Source organism: Lampetra fluviatilis, chromosome 41 (genome assembly GCF_964198595.1).
Source record: "Lampetra fluviatilis chromosome 41, kcLamFluv1.1, whole genome shotgun sequence".
NCBI lineage: Eukaryota > Metazoa > Chordata > Hyperoartia > Petromyzontiformes > Petromyzontidae > Lampetra > Lampetra fluviatilis.
Genome location: NC_136315.1, coordinates 2,459,367 through 2,479,710, shown reverse-complemented (window position 1 = coordinate 2,479,710; position 20,344 = coordinate 2,459,367). Strand labels below are relative to the sequence as shown.

Sequence of the window (20,344 nt, the reverse complement as noted above, 5' to 3'; positions counted from 1 at the left end):
TCAGCGGACTTCCTCCACGCGCGATGGAGCGCGCGACCGAGGGGGCGCCCCTAAGCTGGGCTCACCACCTTGTCGCGTGTAAACGTGGGCCCTCTCCGGCCAACTCTGCCGCAGTCCTGAAAGAGACGGGGGTCAGGACAATTGTCAAGACACAGCGGCATCCGCCAATATAACCGAGCCTATGCAGAGACACCCGTATTTACATAGGCTTCTCGTGACGGAACAACTATCCAGTACTGTCCGAGCAAGAATTACACACCGGTTTGACGCTCACATTATACTCGTACACATTATACTCATACACATTATACTCATACACATTATGTGAATATGCACGTTGACACCGGTCACTGCCTAATTTATGCAAAGTACGAATGTTCGCTTAACGGCTGAAGGCAGAAAAATTGCTTCCAGGAGAGAGCATGCACAAGTGTAACGTGAGATCCCTCGATGCCCGAGCAGCGTGACTCTCCTGCTGGCAGATGATTACTCAGAGCCCCGGGAAAGGAAATCAATGTAAGATGATAACACCACAATGACCAGGGACACTGTGTCATTTTGCTTGGCCATTATCATTAACCGTAAAATATTCATGTTACTCTGATGGCACGCGATACGAAGCTACGTATACGCTTACCCTGCAATGTATTTAACGGTGATGGGGTGCGTAGAGTGATGATGTATTCAATAAATATATTTTAAAATGTTGCGCGGCTTAACCACGGCCAAAACCACATCTCGACGTGACGCACAACTCTAGCGGACGAACTGCTCCCACATAACAGATAACGTCGCGCGTAACTCAACAACCGTTATCAACACCGCCAGATTTTCAGGGCCCGGCGTTCATCGCTCCCCTTAGCTCTTATAGGCATCACCGGTAACCCTTTCCACCGCGCGCTCACCCTCAAAAACCTCACGGCAGCTACGCGACTCAATACCGCGTCAAACCCCCGGATACTCGGGGGGGTGGGGGGGTGACGAACGTGAGCGTCGCGCGAAATCCGTCACAAGTCCCCCCCCCGTCCCCGCACCGCCACCGTCGCCGCCACCACCGCCCGCCACCGCCCCCGCCCAGGCGATGGTGGCCACGAAGCCGAACCCGAAGCCCGCAGCCGAGCGGCCCTCCCACCAAGCGTGTTGGAGAAGCTCCAGATGCCTCCGTGGGGGTTGGCGATGCCCGCCCCGATGCCGGGCCCCAGCTGCGTCATGTTGCTCGATTGCCGGATGCGAGCCAGCCTCTCCGTGCCGATCGGCGTGGGCACTTTGCGGTCCTGCCCGCCGCTCCCGACGGGCTTTTGCTGACCTGCGGGTTTTTAAACAAGGGCGTTTGGGTGAATAAGGTAGCGGGGCCCAGGGAGATTTCAGTCAAGCAATGGATTCATGACTATCTGTGCGGAGATTTTACTGAATTAATGGGATTTCTCCAGATGCTACAACAGTTTGCTCCCACAAGACGCCAAACGCTGATCAATGGCATTGGCCAAACATCAGATTAGAGCAGGAACCTCCTTAAAATGAGTCTTGAGATGCAGCGAGGACTTTTTAAAATTAAATACAGGGCACGGTTGTAGTTCACTTCTCTTGGTGTACACACAGCATTACGAGACATTATCAGACAAAAGTTATCAGGTAGAAGTCATTAGACAAGAGTTATCCGACGAAAGGTTATCGGACGTTGCGGTGCTGCCGTACATACCTGGTGCCGGGCCGGGCACAAACTGCTGCCCTGGTCCCGTGCCAAGAGGCATGCCGGATCCCGGTGGGCCTCGCACCGGCACGGACCCCGGGGCCGCTCCGGGGTGGAACTGGGCCTCCAGGCTCATGAGTCCTGGACAACGACAAAGATCCCGCTTATGGCCTTGAAAAAGAGATTTCTGGGGCAAGCGCAGATAGCGAGCACCTATGAAGGCCGACAAGGCATGCAGAAAGGGTGGGGTGGCCAGCACCACGCCCGGCAGCATTCGTCTCCCCCACATCGCAACAGGCGCTCATTTAAGGCCAAGTCGACAGAGGAGATATGCGTCACCGATGTTAACCATGAGCGGGAATCGAACTCGGGTCGCTAATTTCATCGCGCGGTGCGCTAGCTGCAACACTACGACGAACATAAGGCCCGGACACACGGGTGGGCACAGGTGCGCACACACACATGGGTGGGAGCGCACACACACATGGGTGGGAGCGCACACACACATGGTAGGAGCACGTGCACACACACATGGGTGGGAGCGCACACACACATGGTGGGAGCGCGTGCACACACACATGGGTGGGAGCGCACACACACATGGTAGGAGCACGTGCACACACACATGGGTGGGAGCGCACACACACATGGTGGGAGCGCGTGCACACACACATGGGTGGGAGCGCACACACACATGGTGGGAGCACGTGCACACACACATGGGTGGGCGCACGCACACACACGCACACACACCATGTCGGCCGTGGAGGTGGTTTGTCCACACGTCACTCAAACCGGTCAGTGTGATTGGCTCAAGGGGGCGCCCAGGATCTATTCAAATATCACTCGCCCCGATGATATCCACGGCGGGGAATCGAACTCAGCTGGGTTTACAGTTCAGTGTGCTAACAACAGTTCCACCGCTTCACCCTGGAACTTATAAATCGTATATAATTAAGAAACCAGTGATTCTATGTATAGCCTAGTGTTTGCCAATGTACCCCTGGAGGCGAGTATAGTTGCTGATAAAGAATTAGACAAGCGGTCCCCAAAATAAACCACAGATTGCGATTTCCCATAAAGACTTGAGACCAGCGGTCGCACCCCAAGTCTATCTCCGACTCACACACCACTGATGCATAACTTGACCTACTGTGCACTTTGCGAAGGTGCTCATCAGCAAGCCGAAGGCCGGTGCCATTGGTAACGACCGACGAGCTCTGGAACCTGGGAACAACCTGCCGTGAGCATAGCGCGCGTGTTGGACACTCGCGCACGGGGACGGCCGCTCACCGGTCGGGCTCAGCGTAGGCCTTGGTCCCGCGGGCCTGAATCCCGGCGCCTTTGCAGCGGCCTCCGCCGCCAGCGAGGGCTCCGACTGGCTGAGCACGGCGCTGGCGCTCAGGTAGGCGTTGGCGTTGACCGCGGCGGCGTTCACTTGGCCGCCGGACGCCAGCATCGGCTCGGGCGTGCTGATGGACCTGCCCGCTCCCCAGCTGGGGCCGCACGATGGGGGCGCCGCGTTGGCCGCGCCGACCGCGGCCGCCGCCGAGGAGCCGCCGCCCGCGGTGTTGAGGTGCGTCGGGTCGAAGTAGCTCCCGCTGAAGGGGCTGTACTGCTGCAGGGGCACCGATGGGTAGCTGGGGGGCATGGAGCTCGCCGTGGTGCAGCCAGACGGAGCGACGCCTGCCGAGACGCAGGTGCCCTGGGCCGCCGCCGCCGCAGCCATGGCCGCGTGGCTCTGGCTCGACATGCAGGCCGAGGGGACGCTGTGCGGCCGCTGGATGGGGCCCGGCTGCACCGACGCGGCTGCCTGGTGCGGCAGCTGCTGCTGTTGCTGCTGCTGCTGCTGCTGCTGTTGCTGCTGCTGCTGCGCGGCGCCTTGCTCCGTCTGGTAGTGACCGGCGCCCACGTGCACGATGGGGCGCACCACACTCGCCTGCTGCTGCTGCTGTTGCTGCTGCGGCGGCGGCGGAGCCACGGTCTGGAGCGGCTGGGCGGACGACGCGGGGGTCGTCTGAGCGGACTGCGGGGGCGGCTGGGCCACGCCGAACGGGACGTTGATGCCCTGCGCCATCTGCGGCTGGGCGGAGACGGACGGCGCCGGCGCGGGCCCCGCGACCCTGACGGGCGGCGGTGCCGCCACCGCCCTGGGCGTGGGCTGCTGGACGGACTGCGGGTGGGGCTGTCGGAGAACGTCCGGAGAACTCTGGTGCCCGAGGGCGGAGGCGGACGAGGAGGTAGGGTTATTGCCAACGTGGGCCGAGGAGGAGCTGGACACGGTCGCTGTGCCCAGCTGGGGTGTGGGCGCCCTGCCCGACGAGAAGCCCATCTGGGGCGGGTGAGCCGAGGCAGTGGTCATGGATGGCGGGAGTGCTTCTCTCGAATTCGCTTCCTTCACGCTCACTGCAGCCGCGGGATGACCGTGCGTGGCAACCGATGGGGCCTGCGCGTTCTTATGCTGGTGCTGCTGCTGCTGTTGCTGCTGCGTTGCCACAGACGGCTGATTGCCAACGTTGGCAGACGCGTTGGCGGCATGCTGGGGTGTGGGCGACGGGGAAGAGGACGACTGCAAGTTGCCGGGAAGCCTGCTGGTGGCCGACGCGGCGACGTTGACGCCGCTGGGCTGCGGGCGTGTGGTGGGCGTGGCGACGGAGGTCGTGGTCACGGAGACCGTGGAGGCAGTGGTCGTGGAGGCAGTGACGAAGGAGGGGGCGGCCGAGGTGACGGTCGCCGTGGTGGCAGTGGCGTTGGCAAACAGCTGCTTGCGGACAGAGCTGTGCTTCGGGCTGTTCGAGGCGGCATGCGTCGACCCCGCGGCGGCGAGCACGCTGGCCGCGGCCGGCGACAGGCCGGGCTTGCCGGCCAGCGCGGGCAGGCCGGAGGTTCCGGCCAGGCTGGGGACGCCCGAGGCCGGGGAGGCCACGGAAACGGCCGGCCGTACGGGGAAGGGGCCCCAGGCGCTGCCTCCGAAGTGGGCGACGGGGAGACGCGGGTGCTGGAAGGCCTGCGCCGCGAAGAGCGCGTGGGCGTGCGGGAAGGGCGGGCTGGCGTACGAGAGCGAGATGGGCACCGGGAATGACGGGCGCACTCCCTGGTTGGCGCCGCCCGGTGAGTTTCCGACGCTGGCCGAGGCGGAGGTGGGTGGCTTGTGCTGCGGCTGCTGCTGCTGCTGCCCCTTTGCGCTGGTAGCCACCACCGTCATCGTGGTCGTCACGGTGACGCTTGTCCCCGTGGCGGCGCACGAGACGGAGGTGAGGGAGGCGGCGGAGGTGGCGTTCACCTGAGGGTTCTTGCCGGACGTGCCGCCGATGGCGCCACCCGATCCCATGCCCTTGGAGGAGCCGCTGCCCTTGCCGGTGGCGCGATTCTTGGGGAGCAGCGCGTCGATCTCCTGGTTTGGGTCCTTGATGAGAGCGTTGATGAGCTGCGTGGCCTGGCGCGTGGCCTCCGTTCCCCCCCTGAAACGAACAACAATACAACGGCGTTCACGACCCGTTCCGATTCGGCGCGAGGCACGCTCGTCCGATAACGGTTGAGCGATATCATCATCATCATCGTCATTACGGCACAAAGCTGGAAATTAAATTAACCTGGAGGCGTGGTGGCAAATGCAACGCATGTACAGCTAACGCATGGCCTGACACTCTCTCGCTTGTCTGGGTGCGCAGTGTCAACAAAGACGCATGTTAAAAAGCCTTGCTCCATCATGGAATACTTAGCCATGTGTGTGCCAGTAGGGGGCAATGATTGTCGTGTGGTCTAGCCTAGGAGAACCCCCGGTGGCAGCTTTCCCTGCGCAGCACATGGCGAGCGGGCATTAGTCTGGCTTATCGCCGCCGTGTGCGATCCCAGACGAGAGAATATGAATATCAAGCCAATGACGTCGCCGCCGCTGGTATCACTCCCCCACACACTTCGGCGCGTCCGTGCGGCGAGCGACGTCACCCGGGTGCCACTGCTGCGAAGCACTCGAATAATTCGACTTTCGCGGTGCATGGGTGACGCGGGCACCGCGGTGCGCACCGTATGGTGATCATGCGGTCGCCGGCCTTGTCCTTCTGCTTGTCGATGTCGATGTGTGCTCCCGTGAACTCGCGGATCGCGTTGATGTTGCAGCCGCCGCGCCCGATGACCCGCGCGATGGCCGTCGACGGGACGGCCACTTTCTTCGACCTGAGGGGCGAGCGAGGAGAGGGGATGTGGAATCAACGGAGTGCAGAGGCGGGCGCTAAACCCACCCCCTCGGAGCTTCGAACGAGGCAAACGGTGAACGGCATCGGCGGTTTAACGCGGTGGCGGGGTTTGCGCCGCGATTCGGTGATTCTGTAGCCGAATTTGTGCAGATGGATTGCCGGAATGCTGCCGTCGTATCCGGAGTGGAGTACAAAAGTTTCGACCTCCACTGCACAGCAGAGAGTTTAGAGAGCAGCAGCACTCGCCGATTCCCTCCATTGAACTCGCTCGCCAACGATCAGTTGGCTCCTTAACACTCTTCTATTGCTGTAACCACGGTTAATGCTCCTGTGAATTTGATCGATTCCTCTACCCATGCCAGACCCTTTCATCTCATCCACACTGCATGCAACCACCACACTACTGCAGGTCACAATACTTCTCTCGTTTCTGGCCCTCCCAGCGTTGCATTCCCTCCGCCCTCCCCCCCAGGCTATCGTCTTAACCATGTTGCTCTCTTATTTTTTACAGCTTAAATGCAGCCGTTTCATTGCTGCCCAATTCGGCCTTTTGGCCCCGAGGTCAGCAATTGCGTGCAAAAAATAGAGTTGCAAGGGCGTCGCACCTCCGCACGACCTCCTTCCAGCCGTCCTCGCGCTTCTGCGCCCGCTTGGGGCTCGTGAGGTTCAGCTTGCTGTTGGGCGAGGACAGCGGCGTCGCGCCCACGCCGGCCTTGAGGCTCGCCGCCACCGTCGCGCCCACGCCGGCCTTGAAGCTCGCCGCCACCGTGGCCACCGCGTGCAGGCCGCCGACGCCGCCGGCGCCGGCCAGCACTCCGGCCACCTCCAGCGCCCTGCGCGACCATGGCACCACGGAGAAGCGGCGTTAAGGACGGGGGAAACAGACTTGCCGAGTGAAAACGGCGATTCCACGGGCAGCCGCGGAGGCGCCGGCGCACGCCACGCCCCATCGACTCAATAATGAACGAGGGAGCTGTTTCGTCAGTATCTAAAGTGGCTGCGGCAGACATTAAAGATCCCGTGACGTCACCCAGTCAATTTTAAACGACACGAGTCTTACGTGGCGGCGTGCTTCTGGGTGCCCATCGGCCCGACGGCCTTCCTGTCGCCGTCCCCCTCGTGGTCCGCTCCGGCCGCGTTGGCCTTGTTCCGCTTGCGCTCCTTGCCCTTGCCGGCCTTCCCTGCCACTCCGATCGAGTCCTCTCCGCTGCTGCTGCTGCTGCACACCGTGCCGTTGCTGCTACTGCTGCTGCAGCTGCTGCTGCCGCCGATGCCGCCGCACCCGCCTCCGCCCGTCACCTCGCCTGCCTTGGTTTCGCCGTTGATTACGGGCGTGGGGCACATGGAGGACTGCGGAGTCGCCGTCAAGCCGCTGTCCAGCATGGCAGAGGTGGCTGGTGCCGCCTGGGGAGAGGAAGCGAACGCCACAGAGCCTTAATAATGCACCACTGGGTCACGCGCCGTTCAAGTGCGAGAAGCACCAAGCCCGGGCCGCCTTCGTCTCCCCGGCGTCGATGTTTACACGCGCCAACTTCTGAAACCAGCGCTACCGCTGGGCCAAGTCACGGACGCGCTTAACGCGAGCGCTCCCGGCAAGGGGACCGTGTGCCGTACCACGCCGACGTCCGTGCGGTTCTTCCGCTTGGGGCCCGGCGTGGCGGCGGGGGCGCTGAGGGCGGCTCGCTTGCCGTGCGCGTTCGACAGCGTGGAAGACGTGGCCGAGATGCCGATGGTGGTGGTAGTGGTCGCGCTCGGGGGCTCCGGGGGGACCACGTCTTCCTCGTCGTCATCGTCGTCGTCGTCGTCCTCTTCTTCCTCTGTGCAGGCAGCCGAACAAACGAGGTTATAAACGAGACGATGGGCCGCCCGGCTTGGTGGAACAGTGCGGCGACTGCTGTGCGAGTGAGTGAGCATGAGAGTGACCGCCGAGTGTTGTACATTCTCCCTCTATCCTGCAAGGGTTTCTTCGGGGGGGGGGGGGGGGGTTCTTAATTTTTCCACGTCGTGCCCAACAAAAAAGCATCTCAATGTAGCGGGACCCCTCCTCATAAAGGCTGCAGCGTGGGCACTCCTGGATAACGAGGTAATCATCCTAGACCGGGTCTGACTCACCTTTCTTCTGCTGGCCGTCGTCCCTCTTGTGCGATTCATCCGTGTCCTCTTTGCTCTTCGCCTCCTGCTCCTCGGCCTTCCTCTTCTGCTCTTCCTTCTTCTTCTTGCGCTTCTCCTTGCGTTTCTCCCGCTTGGCTGCGAGCGTCTTCTGCCGGCTCTCCTCGCGAGACTGTGCGAGCGCAAGCAACGGCGGCGGCGGCACGGGCACGGGCAGGCGAGCGGCATAAACCACCGTCAGTAACAGTCCCGGTGTAAAATGGCCATGCTCGCAAGAGGTTTTTAAAAAACCTAAACTGAAAGCAAATCTTGGGAGGCGATGCGGGGATGCGTCAGCAGCGATTTCCCTATGCAGCCGAAGGTGCGGCACGGGGAAAGGAAAGCGACAAGTCAAGACAGGCCGCAGGAACTTGCGGCAAACTCGGGGTAAGTACAACGGGGCATTCCACGGTTCCCGTAGCTCGAACCGTGACGGTAAACCTGCTAAACTGTCATCGACATTTAGAATTCCTGGTCAAGGGGGTGGTAGCCGGGGTGAAGGCGGAGCAGCACGACCCTTACCCTCTCCAGGTCGAGCTCCTCCAACAAGATGGACGCGTTCTTGTTGGCCTCCGCCGCCTGCCGGTCCTTGGCGTGGACGATGATCTCCATGCACTGGTGGCACTTCTTCAGCAGCTCCTGAGCACAGCCAAACGGCAAGGGACTTCAAAAAAGCCGAGGTTCATTCCTCCGTTCCCATAGATCTCAACCACCGTGCAAGGACCTCGCACACGTCCACCTACGCAACGTCTCCCGCGTCCGCCACCTCCACGCCCCGGCCGCCACCGAGAACCTCGGCCGTGACCTCACCACATTCCCCGTCTCCTCTACGGACTCCCTCACCTCCATACGATCTGAAATGCCGCCGACAGATCCCTCACCCGCACCCTTAAACGAGACCACACCGTCCCAACGCTCAGATCCCGCCACCGATTCCCAATGCAATTGCGGATCAATGACCACATCGCACTCAGGGTCTTCAAGAGCCTCGATACTCGCCCCTGCAGATCTCTCTTCCTCTCATCTCACTCAACCCACGTCCACGCACTCTCCTGCCTCTTCCCTTTTGCTCTCTACTTACCCCATGTACTCTCGCACAGCTCTTCTCTCATCTCGCTGTACGCGCCTTTCCATGCGCACTCCGCTCCAGAAGCCAATCCTTTGGGCCCTGTGGGAGGTTGCTCATTCTCCTTTGCTGCCCCCGTTGTCAGGAGTTCCCTTTCCCCAGCCGTCTGTGCGGTCATCCCTCAAGATCTCCCATTTTAACTCAACTTTTAACCGATCACCTTTCTGTATGAAATTAACATATCCACTGTTTGCGTACCGTGCCTTGAAAAAACGGTTGCATTTACGCGACATGAATATGAATTGCACTGTGTTCATTCAGCCGGACTCCTACTCTAGCGTCACCATGAGAGGCAACAGAGCTGTGTGAAAAAGGCGGAAGGTAATTTTCAACGCCGTTGACAAAGACAAAGTTTCCCCGTGCAGCCGACACAAACTGTAAGTGCTGTTTGCGAGTAGTACCTACGAAGGCCAACACGACCAAGTCTGGCTGCCTTTGTCTCCCCAGTGACGATGTTTAGATACTGCACCAGGTACTCATCTTGAGTCAACCCAGGGAAGGCCTAGGACCAGATTTGATATTCGTCAACGATGTTGGCCTTGAGCGGGATTTGAACTCGGGTTGACGGCTTGGTAGTGCAGTGCGCTAACCACTGCGCCACCGCTCCCCCCTCTCCCCCAGCACACACTCGTGCTACGGCCTCCACGGTTGTTCCATACGTGCGACCTGGACGCTGGCCATGGCCGTGGGACGGTGGCCCGCGTGGCCGCGCGCTCGAGGCCGGGAATGGTAGTACCTTGTCGGTGATGGTGGCGATGTAGCGCATGCACTCAGAGTCGGACGGGAACTGGTTCACCTCCTTAACCAGGTATCGCACGACCTTCACGTGACCCTGCAGCGCGACAACAAAAACGCAAGCGAACAAAAACTTATTCGCGCACACGCCACACGAAAAGCCCCTTCCACCGAAGGGCGTGTCCCACGCCCGAAGTGACCGCACACCAGCGGCGGCAGGCAATGGGGAAATTCAGCAAGCGATAAATCAACTCGACAATCAATACAACGAAGCAATGTTTCTCCCAAAGAGACTTGAGGACCGGCCGGGTGGCTCAGCGGTATTGTGAGCTGCTCGCAACTGGAAGGTTGCGGAGTTCAATTGGATGGTTTGGGGGTTGACTCAGGCCATCATTCCTCCAGGGCCAATAAAAATAAGTCCATGGCAGTTGTCAATATGGATAGACTTGCCTCCGCCATAGAATAAAGAAATTTCCACTACTGGCTCAGGGCTCAAAATGTGAGACGCGGAACCTCCTCAATGCTCATTTGAGCAGCAGATTCACAATGACTTTGACAACCACAGCTCATGGCAGACCAACACAATTAACCCACAGCTGTCCAGGCGAATTGGACGGATTCATCAATGTTGGTACCGCCAAACCATCTCGTTCTCAGCCATCGGCAGAGCCAGGCCTCCGATGGCGGCTGCGCTTTGACCGCGAGCGAGTGCCGCTCACCTTGCGGAAGGCGGCCATGAGCGGCGTGATCTTGCGGTTATCGGCGGCGTCCACGTCGGCACCGGAGTTCACCAGGAGCTGCACCACGTCCAGGTGGCCCCCGTTGGCCGCGAGCCAGAGTGGCGTGTTGCCCTTCTTGTTCCGCACGTCGATGTGCGCGCCCCTATGTGCACGAGCACGCGCACGCGGGCAAATTCACCGACAAGGAGAAGCAAGGCGACCGGGAAAACCACGGGGGGGGTGGGGGGGGGCGTATTGAACGAGGCGCGCAAGGCCGTGTGCCATGCAGACTTGCACTGGGCATCGCGGGCTGGAGGCGCCCAGGCACCAACCTACGGAGAGGAAAGGAAAGAGGGGGGGCTGGCGAGCGCTGGTAGGCGGGCGCTGGTGTGCTGGCGTGCTGCTGGCCTTAGGCGTAGAGGCGATGTTGGAATCTGGCTCGGTGTGCGTGTCACGCGGGGAGCGGTAGTGTAGTGGTTAGCGTGCTGCGCTACGAACTAAGGTGACCCGAGTTCATTTCCCACTGATGGTCAACACCAGCGACTATTATTTTAACCGGTCCTGGGCCTCCCCTCAGCCTCAATTAAGTACCTGGTGTGTTGTGTAAACACCGCAACTAGGGAGAGAAAGGCGGTCGGGCGGTGCTGTCCACTCACCCCCTCCCTCGTGTACCGTTCTGGCCTTCGTAGATGTTCCCTAACAGCATTTGCCCCAACAGTCTGATAAGGCTATACGGGGGATTTTTGTTTTTTGTGTGTGTCATGTGACCTGCTCACCCGACACCAAGAAGCCTCGGCCTACATTGCTAGAGCCGCGCAAGTGTAAAAGGCACCATGGGCAGGCATTGGCCTGAAGTTTAAATCTGTGGCTGGACGGCAAGACACGCATGCGATTCCAATATTAGGCCAGGATTGTTGAGCAATTTGCTAATCGTACCACACGCACATCAGCTGCCGTACATCACTAAGTGGAAGTGACATGACTTCATCGTTTGTGCCAGGCGAGGTGAACTTGAGGCCATGTGAATAGCTGAAGGCTCGCTGCCAGATCACGGTAGGAGGTTACATGACAGACCAAGGTGTTAAGAGGCTGAATGACCCCCTGCGCCACCTTGCTGTGTTTTACTCACACAAAACCAACGACATCGATCCCCCTACAGCCTGACTATTGGGGCAAGTCCTGTTAACGAGCACCTTTGAAGAAGGCCAACATGGCACATACGAACGAGGGGGTGGTGTGTCTCTCATCACGCCAAGCAGCCTTCGTTTCACCCAGTGCTGATGCTCACACACCGCATCGGGCACTCATTTAAGGCTGAGTCGACCTAGCCGAGGGGAGGGCCCAGCACCGGTTAAAATATTTGTCACCGACGTTGACCGCGAGCGGGAATCAAACTCGGCAGCGCGCCGACACACACGAGGGACACGTACGCACAGGTACGCGCAGGTACGCACAGGTACGTGCAGACACACGCACGCACCTGGAGATGACGAGCTCGCAGAACTTGTAGTGACCCTTGTCGGCGGCGATGGTGAGGGCGGTGTCACGGGACGAGGGCACGGGCGCCGCGTTCACGTCCGCTCCTCGCTCCAGCAGCACGCGCCCCACCTCGGCGTAGCCGCCGGACGCAGCCTCCATCAGCGGGGTCAGCCCCGTCTGCCGGGGGGGGGGCACAAAGTTGAAGGTTTTCAGACGCCGGCGTCGTTCAAGCCTCTGAAATATCGGGGTCCGATCGTCAAATTCTTTCGAGGTCCGACACACTTGGGCAACCCAAAGCCTCCACTCATCGCGATCCTGTCCCATCGGCGGGACACAAAGACACGCATAGAGACTCATAGAATCTCCTCTCATAGAGACCTACATGTGAGTCTATTTATATGCATTAGAAAATATATATAATTTTGCATTGAACTAGAACCCACATCTTAAAAAGAGGATCTTTGCCTATAATGCCTGGCAATTCACCAGCATTGATTCAAGCAAAGCCTGGCTCTGCTGATGAGACCAGGCAAGTCTTTTCTTGCATAGAAATTATGCATGCCCCAAATGCCATGGGGCCGATGGTTTGCATATATGCAGAGATGTATACGTGAAGGAGACCAGATAAACTTGACTGCTTCGCTACCACAAACCAAATCGCTCACCAACTTGTCTAGAGACCTGGAGAGACTAGGCCAATCGGGACGGAGCACCGAGCGAACAGCAACATGCACGCACGCAATTGGGCGTCAGGTCGTTGCAAAGCCTTGACATTTCCTACGCCACTCGCTTTAAAAAACGCACACACGTGGAAACGGACATGTGCGAGAACGTGTGCGGACGTGTCTGCCGATCAACGGGCGATGTTTTGTCTGGAGTCACGGCTGGGACTCAGCGTGTCATTCCCGTACGGCCCTGGTGGTGGCATCGCCCCGTATCCGTTACAGCAAGGGACCCAGGTGCTTTGCATAAAACCAAGCCGCGGCGGCGTGGCTGACTATGTGGGGGGGAGGGAATGGGAAATGCGAGGATGGGCCAGAGCATGTGCATACGTCATCAGCACTGCTGGAACGATCCAACACCGAAGGAAAGAAGAGGGAATTGAACCAAGCAATGCAAACATGCTAAATGGCGTTGTAATGATTATAATAATTATTCATAAGAGGATTTTTTGGTTTAGACCGCGTAAATATAAATGGGGCATTAATCCCGCCACCACCCAATACCACCAATTAGTAAGGTTTGTCACGTAAACACAACACGCCAATTCGTTACTAGTACAGCACACCGGTGTTGGAGAGTAAACTTACAACTTTTACAATTGTGGGTTTTATATTTTCGCAATCTAACATAAAAAAACTATTATAAATAATATTGGTCGTGAAAGCACACGTGTTAAACTGACCATTATTATTTTCTTCTGCCATTTTTTATTATTACACCATTTGCGAGCGGCGTTCGTCTCTTTTAACCGTATGCGTACATTGGAACGTCCCGGGTTTTAAGGGGAGGAGTTCCTGCGCAGCGTGCGCACGCCAGGGGGAGCCCCGCTTCACAACCATCAAAGAAGCCCTCCCTTCTGTTCGTGTTCAGCCCCAATAGAAACCAGCCTCAACCCAGAGGCTGTTTGTTTACCCAAACGGGAACTTCCTGCTCACTCTAATTACCCATTAGTCACTTGAGGGGGTGCCCCAAACATCCCCACCCCACACCGGAAACCCAACCCCCCCACCCTTCAACCAAGCTCAGCCCAAGACCATCTGGGTGCTCTTTGGGGCCTCAGTCAGAAGGAACTGGTGCAGAGCAATGCCTCATTGCCACGAGCACAGGGGAAGTGGCCCCCACCAGCCCAGCGATGGCCCATTTCCGGCCCAGAAATAGCACCGGGGGGCCTGGGCCCATGTCTCCATGCACAAAGAGTCAAGATGCTCGCTCTTGAGAAAGTGGAAAAAAAAACTTTGTGTTTAACAACAATCGACGTAGACGTTGGGTTTGGTGCGACGACATGAGTAAAAATAAGAAGTAGTTTTGCTGTTTTTGGCGATGCTTTTGAAACCGTGACGCGAGCTAGGAAGATGAACTAAGCGAATGGCACCACGGCATGCGGTGGTGCCATTCCCACCCGCCGCGCCCGACACGCGTGTCCCACCCGCCACGCCCGACCACGTGTACCACCCGCCGCACCCGACGCGCGTGTCAGCTGTCCCGACATGGTGCAAGGCGACTCAGCACCTGGCATGCGAGCCGGACGATCTGCCAATGACCGCAGCGAATTGGCGAGTGGGGGATCATCGATCAACCCGACTGCTTTCCGTCGCAGTCTATCGAGTGCAGCGGGAGGCCGGAACTGGGGTGGTGGTGGTGGTGGTGGCAACCCCAGACTTGACGACAACGGCACACTCCAAAAGCTCGGGCCGTAACTGAGATTTGCGTAAGTCCGCCGTCCCGCGACACGTCGGCTGCACACGCACCTTGGCCCTGTGCTCGACGTTGGCCTTCCTCTCGACGAGCAGGCTGACCACTTCGTGGCGGCCCTGGAAGCAGGCGAGCGTGAGCGCCGTGTTGCGGTTCGTCTCGATCTGCGCGTTGATGTCGGAGCCCATGTCGAGGAGCAGCTTCACGGCGGCCGTGTGCCCGTTCATCGCCGCCAGCATCAGCGGCGAGATGCCCAGCTTGCTGCCCGTCCTGCAAGAGCAGCGCCATCATCATCATCGTCGTCATCGTCATCATCAACAGCAGCCAGAAATTTGGACGCGAGACCACGTGGGAATACCACGTGCTGTAGGATTTGTCTGCGGGCCGGCCAGATGGCAAGCGGGTGTTTTTAAATCCATCTCTGCCGAGTTCTAAGTGCGTGTTACGCCTCTCGTATTCGTGGTGGGATCTCTCCAGATTCCCCACCAAATGGAGCAGCACACTCCTGAAAATAAGTCGAGGCTTTTCTAGGTAAATCATAATCATCATCAGCCATGACCAATCGACTTGGAGCCAGTTCATTTGGGCCAGAGCCAAGCCTGAGCCAAGCCTGAGCCAAGCCACGACTAAGAGAACTGGGGCATAAGAGAGGAGCGAAGGGGATGGGTGTTGTCCGAGTGTGGTGGGGGCACCGCACCGGGAGTTGATCTCTGCGCCGGCGTTGAGCAGGATCTTGATGATGTTGACGTAGCCCCCGGAGGCAGCGAGGCTCAGCGGCGTGTAGTCCGACACGTTGCGGTGCTCCTTGTTGGCTCCGCGCGCGATCAGCAGCTCCACCACCTAAGCAAGCGGCACGGCACACGGGGGGGGGGGAAGGAACTAATTTGAGGCCGAGTCGACCTAGAAGGAGGCCCAGGACTGGTTCATATTGTCGTCACTGGTGTTGGCCAAGAGCGGGAATCGAGTTCATAGCACAGCACGCTCACCACTACGTCACCTCTCCCCAGTACAAGCACGCACACTCACACTCATGCACACGCACAAGCATGCACTCGCACACAAATACAGACAAAGACAATCATGCTGTCACTCACTCACGCTCTCTCGCTCACCTCCTGCCGGCCTCCCGAGCAGGCGAGCGAGAGCGGCGTGTCCTTGGTCCGCTCGGACTGCGCCTCGATGTCCGCGCCGTTGTCCAGCAGCAGCTCCACCACGTTCACGTGTCCCGCCGTCGCCGCCAGGATGAGCGGCGTGAAGCCTGAAGCACACGGCGCAAACCAGCATCAGCCAGGTGCCTCATCGTCGTCATCACACAGGCTCCATCGACTGCCTCCCCAAGTCGTCGCAATCCCTCACTGATCACGCGAGGACTGCACGTTCCGTTGATCGTGTGCTCAGAACTACTCGAATAACGGCGAGTGAGTGAGCACGATAAAATTACAAACACAAGTGTGGCCAAGTCCAAAATATGCCCCTGAAATAGGCAATTAGTGTGCCAAGAGGCCAAGATACTTGCAGCGATGGACAAACAGTGTTTGCGGGCCGTTGCCAAATGGCAGGCCTCATTTGCTCGTGGGCCGTGTGGAATGAAGTCACGGGCCGGATGGGTTCCGAGTGCCCGTGAAAAATCCTCAAAACCCAAGGATCCGGTTGCCGCGCGTGAGCACCGTGTCTCCCCCCCGGGCCGTGGGTGGGGTGTAGCTCACCCTTCTTGTCCCGGTGCTCAATGTTGGCGCCGCGGGCGATGAGCACCGTGACCAGGTCCTCGTGACCGCCGGCGCAGGCCAGCGTCAGCGCGGTGTCGTGGTTGCTCTCCGTCTGGGTCACGCACAAGCCAAAGGTAAAGATCCTGGTTAGACTGAAAGGCTTGCAGGGGTAAGTGCTATCAGCGGGCACCTGTTAAAGGCTGGCGCGGAGCAAGAGTGTGTGGTGTGGCCACAATCACACCACCTTGGTCTCAGCAGTGCTGATTTTTGCACAAAGCACCAGGCACTTTTACAGCACCGAGTCAAGCGAACGGAGACCCAGGACAGGCACAGATACCACATGCTACAGGTGTCATCAATGGCCAGGAACCGAACCCAGGTCTCCGGGATTGTGTCAGTGTGCTAACAGCTGCACCACGTCCCCAGACCCACAACGCACACATACGTGCTACGGTCCCCACTCCCAACGCTCCCCACCACCAGCCCGAGGTGTTGCACCTCCATCAAAAGCCATCCCCAACAAATCCTACCGAACAAACCCCAACAAATCTCAACAGGCTGAAATGAAACGTGAGAACCATTACCAAAGCAAGGCATTTTCCTTTTCCCGAACCAATATGGAGTGGTGGTGCCCCGGGCGTGCATGCCGCACCATGAACCCGGAGACCAGAGTTCAATTCCCAGCTAACATCAGTTTCCGAGTGATATATTAACTGGTCCTGGGCCTTCACCAACCTGTATGACCCAGTGTGGTGAAGTAGTCAATAAACCCCCGAGTCCAACGAGGTGGGGAGGCTTTCATCCAGCAGTGGATTGGTCAAAAGGGCTGTAAATGCTTACTCTAATAATAATAAAGGTGGACTTATTGAGCACTCTACAGGATAGCTATATTACTGACCGTTACAAATCAGCAGATCAAGCAGACTGCCGATTACAGCAATTCAAAGGGCTATCCTGTCAACACACACACAGAACGTGCGACTGTCCTGCAACACACATGGATGCAATCTACATCAACCAGGTCAAACGCTGCAACCTGCGCATCATGATTTACAACGGATCATCTTCACTACGGACAGAGACAGACACAGACAGATGGGGCAGAACGGAGCTCAATGTATTCAGTCTCTAAATGTTCACTGGAAAACGGCCAAGCGTCGTGGAGAGGGGTCGAGACTCGGCGAGCCGCCCCCCCCCCCACCCCGCTGAAGAAGCGGCCGCAGGACGGAGTGCGCATGGTCACCTGTGCGTCCAGCTCCAGGGGGTTGTAGGGGTGAGGGATCGGCGGAGACACGATGGGGCTCGGCGCCGGTGTCTGCGGCTGGGAGGAGGAGCCGCCGAGGGCGCAGTGCGGCGGGGGAGGGTTGGCCACGGCTGAGGGCCGGCCGCTGGCAGCTGCGGACGGACGGACACGACGCGGGTCAGCGCGGCTCTCCGGAGGAGAGGTGCGTCACGAGCGATTGACTGAAATCGCGCGCTCACGACATGTGCTTCGCCCAGCGATCCGCGCTGTCGATTCCCTGCCCCTGTTCGAGTGCAGACCGTGATCGGTTTCTCTGCCCACATCTGACCGCTTCTCTTTCCATACAATACATTTGCCCACTGCTTCTGCACAGTGTCATTGATTTGGTTGCATTTAGCATCTATATAAATCCGCAATGCAGCAGTATATTGCAATGGTAATGGGTTATCTTCAACTTATGCATTGTTATTATTTAGGCTAATGGTTGGAATTGAGACAATCATTCAAATTTCCTCAATTTCATCCCGACTTTCTGGATTTTCTCCGAAGATGACGGCATATTTTAAAATGAAACATCGTTTTTCTCCTCTTTAAATTTAGCCGAAAAAAGTGTTCTTCAAGTTACAGGTGTGAGGTGAAACAACAGCGATTGGTATGTTCAACTCTTGCATATGCGACAATTTTATTTGTTTTGTGATCATGCCGTGGAATAACCAATAAATCAACTGTGCATCTCAGGAAAGACAAGACGGCACACAGATGAAGGGGCACACAACAAGATGGTACAGATACGACTGCGGCAATGGCACATTAAGGAACAGATTCTTTAGTCGAACAATGAACCCAAATCGTGACGGATCAGCAAATCAGTGGATGCCTCAATGGTGCCACCAGCACGCACACAACGAGTTGCACACAACAGGCAACGTGCCAGGCACCACCCCCCCCCCGAACGGTTCAGTGAAACACGCTGGCGACAAGACGTCCAACCGCCACAGCAAACCGTGCGCTCACCTGTCATGATGTCTCCGAGCGTGTCGGTGAGAGTGCGGGCAGGGCACGCCACCATGAGGCCCTCTCCCGTCTCGCCCAGCACCAGCTGCCCCGTTGCGCTCACCCCGACTCCGACCCCCATGCCGCCCAGCTCAGGGGGCACGCCGGCCGCGTCCAAGGGGGTGGCGCCGCCGGGCGGCTGCGCCGTGTGCAGGGACACGAAGCCCGCGGGGAGGCCGCTGGCGCCGCCGCCGCCCCCCGGTACCGCCGCCCCGCCGGCCGTGAGAGGCAGGTGCTGGTGCTGGTGAGCGGGCGAGCCGTCTTCCCTGGGCAAGATGGCTTCCATTTGCGCCAGGCGGGCGTAGGCGGTTTCCGGGGTGGTTGTGCCGCCTGCGCACGTCGCAGAGTAACACACCCGGCGGACTTTCGTTCAAATCTAGACATAGGCCAGCGGTAAAGGTGCAGCCCTGCAATCACGCGCAAGTGCCACTGCTGGAGGAAGGGCCTCCAATCAAGAAGGTAGATTGGCCTCCACTTCCACTCTGGCGAGGCGTCATGCAAGAGGTGGGAGTACACACATTATACCCTGCACACAGGGCCTGCCAAATCATCTAACAGCGGCGTACTCTTTATACTGCTGGGTCGACAAAGGCAGGGGATTTAAGAAACTTGAGCCAATCTCAACTCAAGCGTCAGGAGATCGAACCGACGACCTCTGCATTGCAAGCCCCGTGTGCGCTGCTGACCGTGACACCATGGCAGTACCCCTTCCATCAAACATCTCTAAATACCCGTCTGTACTGTGTGTGCCGTGAGCGACTCATCGACTCCAACACACCTGTGGACTCCTGCTGCTGCTGCTGCTGGATCTGCTGTTGCATCTGTTGCTGCAACAGCTGCTGCTGCTGGAGCTGCTGTTGCAACAGTTGCTGCTGCAGCTGCAGGTGCTGCTGCTGTTGCTGCAATTGTTGCTGCAACTGCTGCAGCTGCTGCTGCTGGTGCAAGTGGAGCTGGATTTGCTGCGGCGTCTGCTGAGGCGGCGTCTGAACGGCCGTGCCATTGGGGGGCGCGGTCGCCGCGGCGCCCGTCGCCCCCCCCGGCTGCTGCTGCTGCTGCTGCAGCTGTTGCTGCTGCTGCAGAAGCGCCTGCCGCTGCGCCTTGGCCTCCAGGTACTGCTTCTTGAGCTGCTGCTGCGTCTTGAGCTGCAGCTCGCGCTCCACGCGCTGCAGCTCCTCCAGGATGCGCTGCTTCTTCTGGATCTGCTCCTCGCGCGTGCGGCTCAGCTCCTCGATGCGCTCGCGCGTCAGCTGCTCTGCCTGCGCCAGCTCCAGCGACTGCAGCTGCGCATTCTTCTCGATGGCCTCGCGGATCCGTTGCTCCAGCTCCGTCAGCTTGCCCTGCGCCTCCTCCACGATGCGCTCGGGTGACTGTTGCGCGTGCCCTCCGGTCCCGCCGCCGCCGCCGGCTCCACCACCGCCACCGCCTCCGCCGCCGCCACCGCCGCCGCCGCCGCCCGGTACCCCCGCCGGCGCGGCGGTGTGGTGGGCGCCCCCGGCCGCCACCGCCGCCGCCGCAGCCGCCGCCTGGTGCGCCCGCGTGTGGACGTGGCAGCAGCAGCCCCCTGCGGCAGTAGCGGCCACGTCTGGGTTGGGTGGGACGGGGCTGGGCGCCGGCAAAGGTGGACCGGCACCGGGCTTGGGCTTTGCCGGAGCTTAGAGGGGGGGGGGGGGGGGTGACAGAAAGGAAGTCCGCGAGTGAGGACCGCAGTTACCAGTCACGGAGCCCCACACGTCAACAACACGGCCGGCTTTGCTGCATCACCGTTTGACAAAACCCCACGTTTGATAGGCCTCGCCGAACGGGACCATCAAACTGCTGCGTAATTAAACTACAC

General features: G+C 59.1%; 1 protein-coding gene across 13 annotated transcripts in view; it reads right to left on the bottom strand.

Annotated features, from left to right (window-relative positions):
• The window catches only part of LOC144946434 (ankyrin repeat domain-containing protein 17-like), a 102,099-nt gene that overhangs the window by 2,349 nt on the left and 79,406 nt on the right, over nt 1–20,344 (bottom strand). For 11 of the 13 annotated variants that reach the window (XM_078875287.1, XM_078875290.1, XM_078875289.1 and 8 more), the window contains 20 exons: nt 19,289–20,161; nt 18,472–18,840; nt 17,458–17,609; nt 16,215–16,326; nt 15,621–15,766; nt 15,206–15,348; nt 14,565–14,778; nt 12,095–12,270; nt 10,615–10,777; nt 9,897–9,992; nt 8,557–8,673; nt 7,999–8,167; nt 7,501–7,703; nt 6,947–7,290; nt 6,492–6,719; nt 5,717–5,866; nt 2,984–5,151; nt 1,700–1,831; nt 1,133–1,306; nt 66–116 (listed from right to left, as the gene is read on the bottom strand). In XM_078875287.1, the coding sequence (XP_078731413.1) occupies nt 66–116; nt 1,133–1,306; nt 1,700–1,831; nt 2,984–5,151; nt 5,717–5,866; nt 6,492–6,719; nt 6,947–7,290; nt 7,501–7,703; nt 7,999–8,167; nt 8,557–8,673; nt 9,897–9,992; nt 10,615–10,777; nt 12,095–12,270; nt 14,565–14,778; nt 15,206–15,348; nt 15,621–15,766; nt 16,215–16,326; nt 17,458–17,609; nt 18,472–18,840; nt 19,289–20,161 (6,180 nt within the window). The remainder of the gene's footprint in view (nt 1–65; nt 117–1,132; nt 1,307–1,699; nt 1,832–2,983; nt 5,152–5,716; nt 5,867–6,491; nt 6,720–6,946; nt 7,291–7,500; nt 7,704–7,998; nt 8,168–8,556; nt 8,674–9,896; nt 9,993–10,614; nt 10,778–12,094; nt 12,271–14,564; nt 14,779–15,205; nt 15,349–15,620; nt 15,767–16,214; nt 16,327–17,457; nt 17,610–18,471; nt 18,841–19,288; nt 20,162–20,344) is intronic. The other 2 variants (XM_078875288.1, XM_078875296.1) reach the window with 2 other exon arrangements.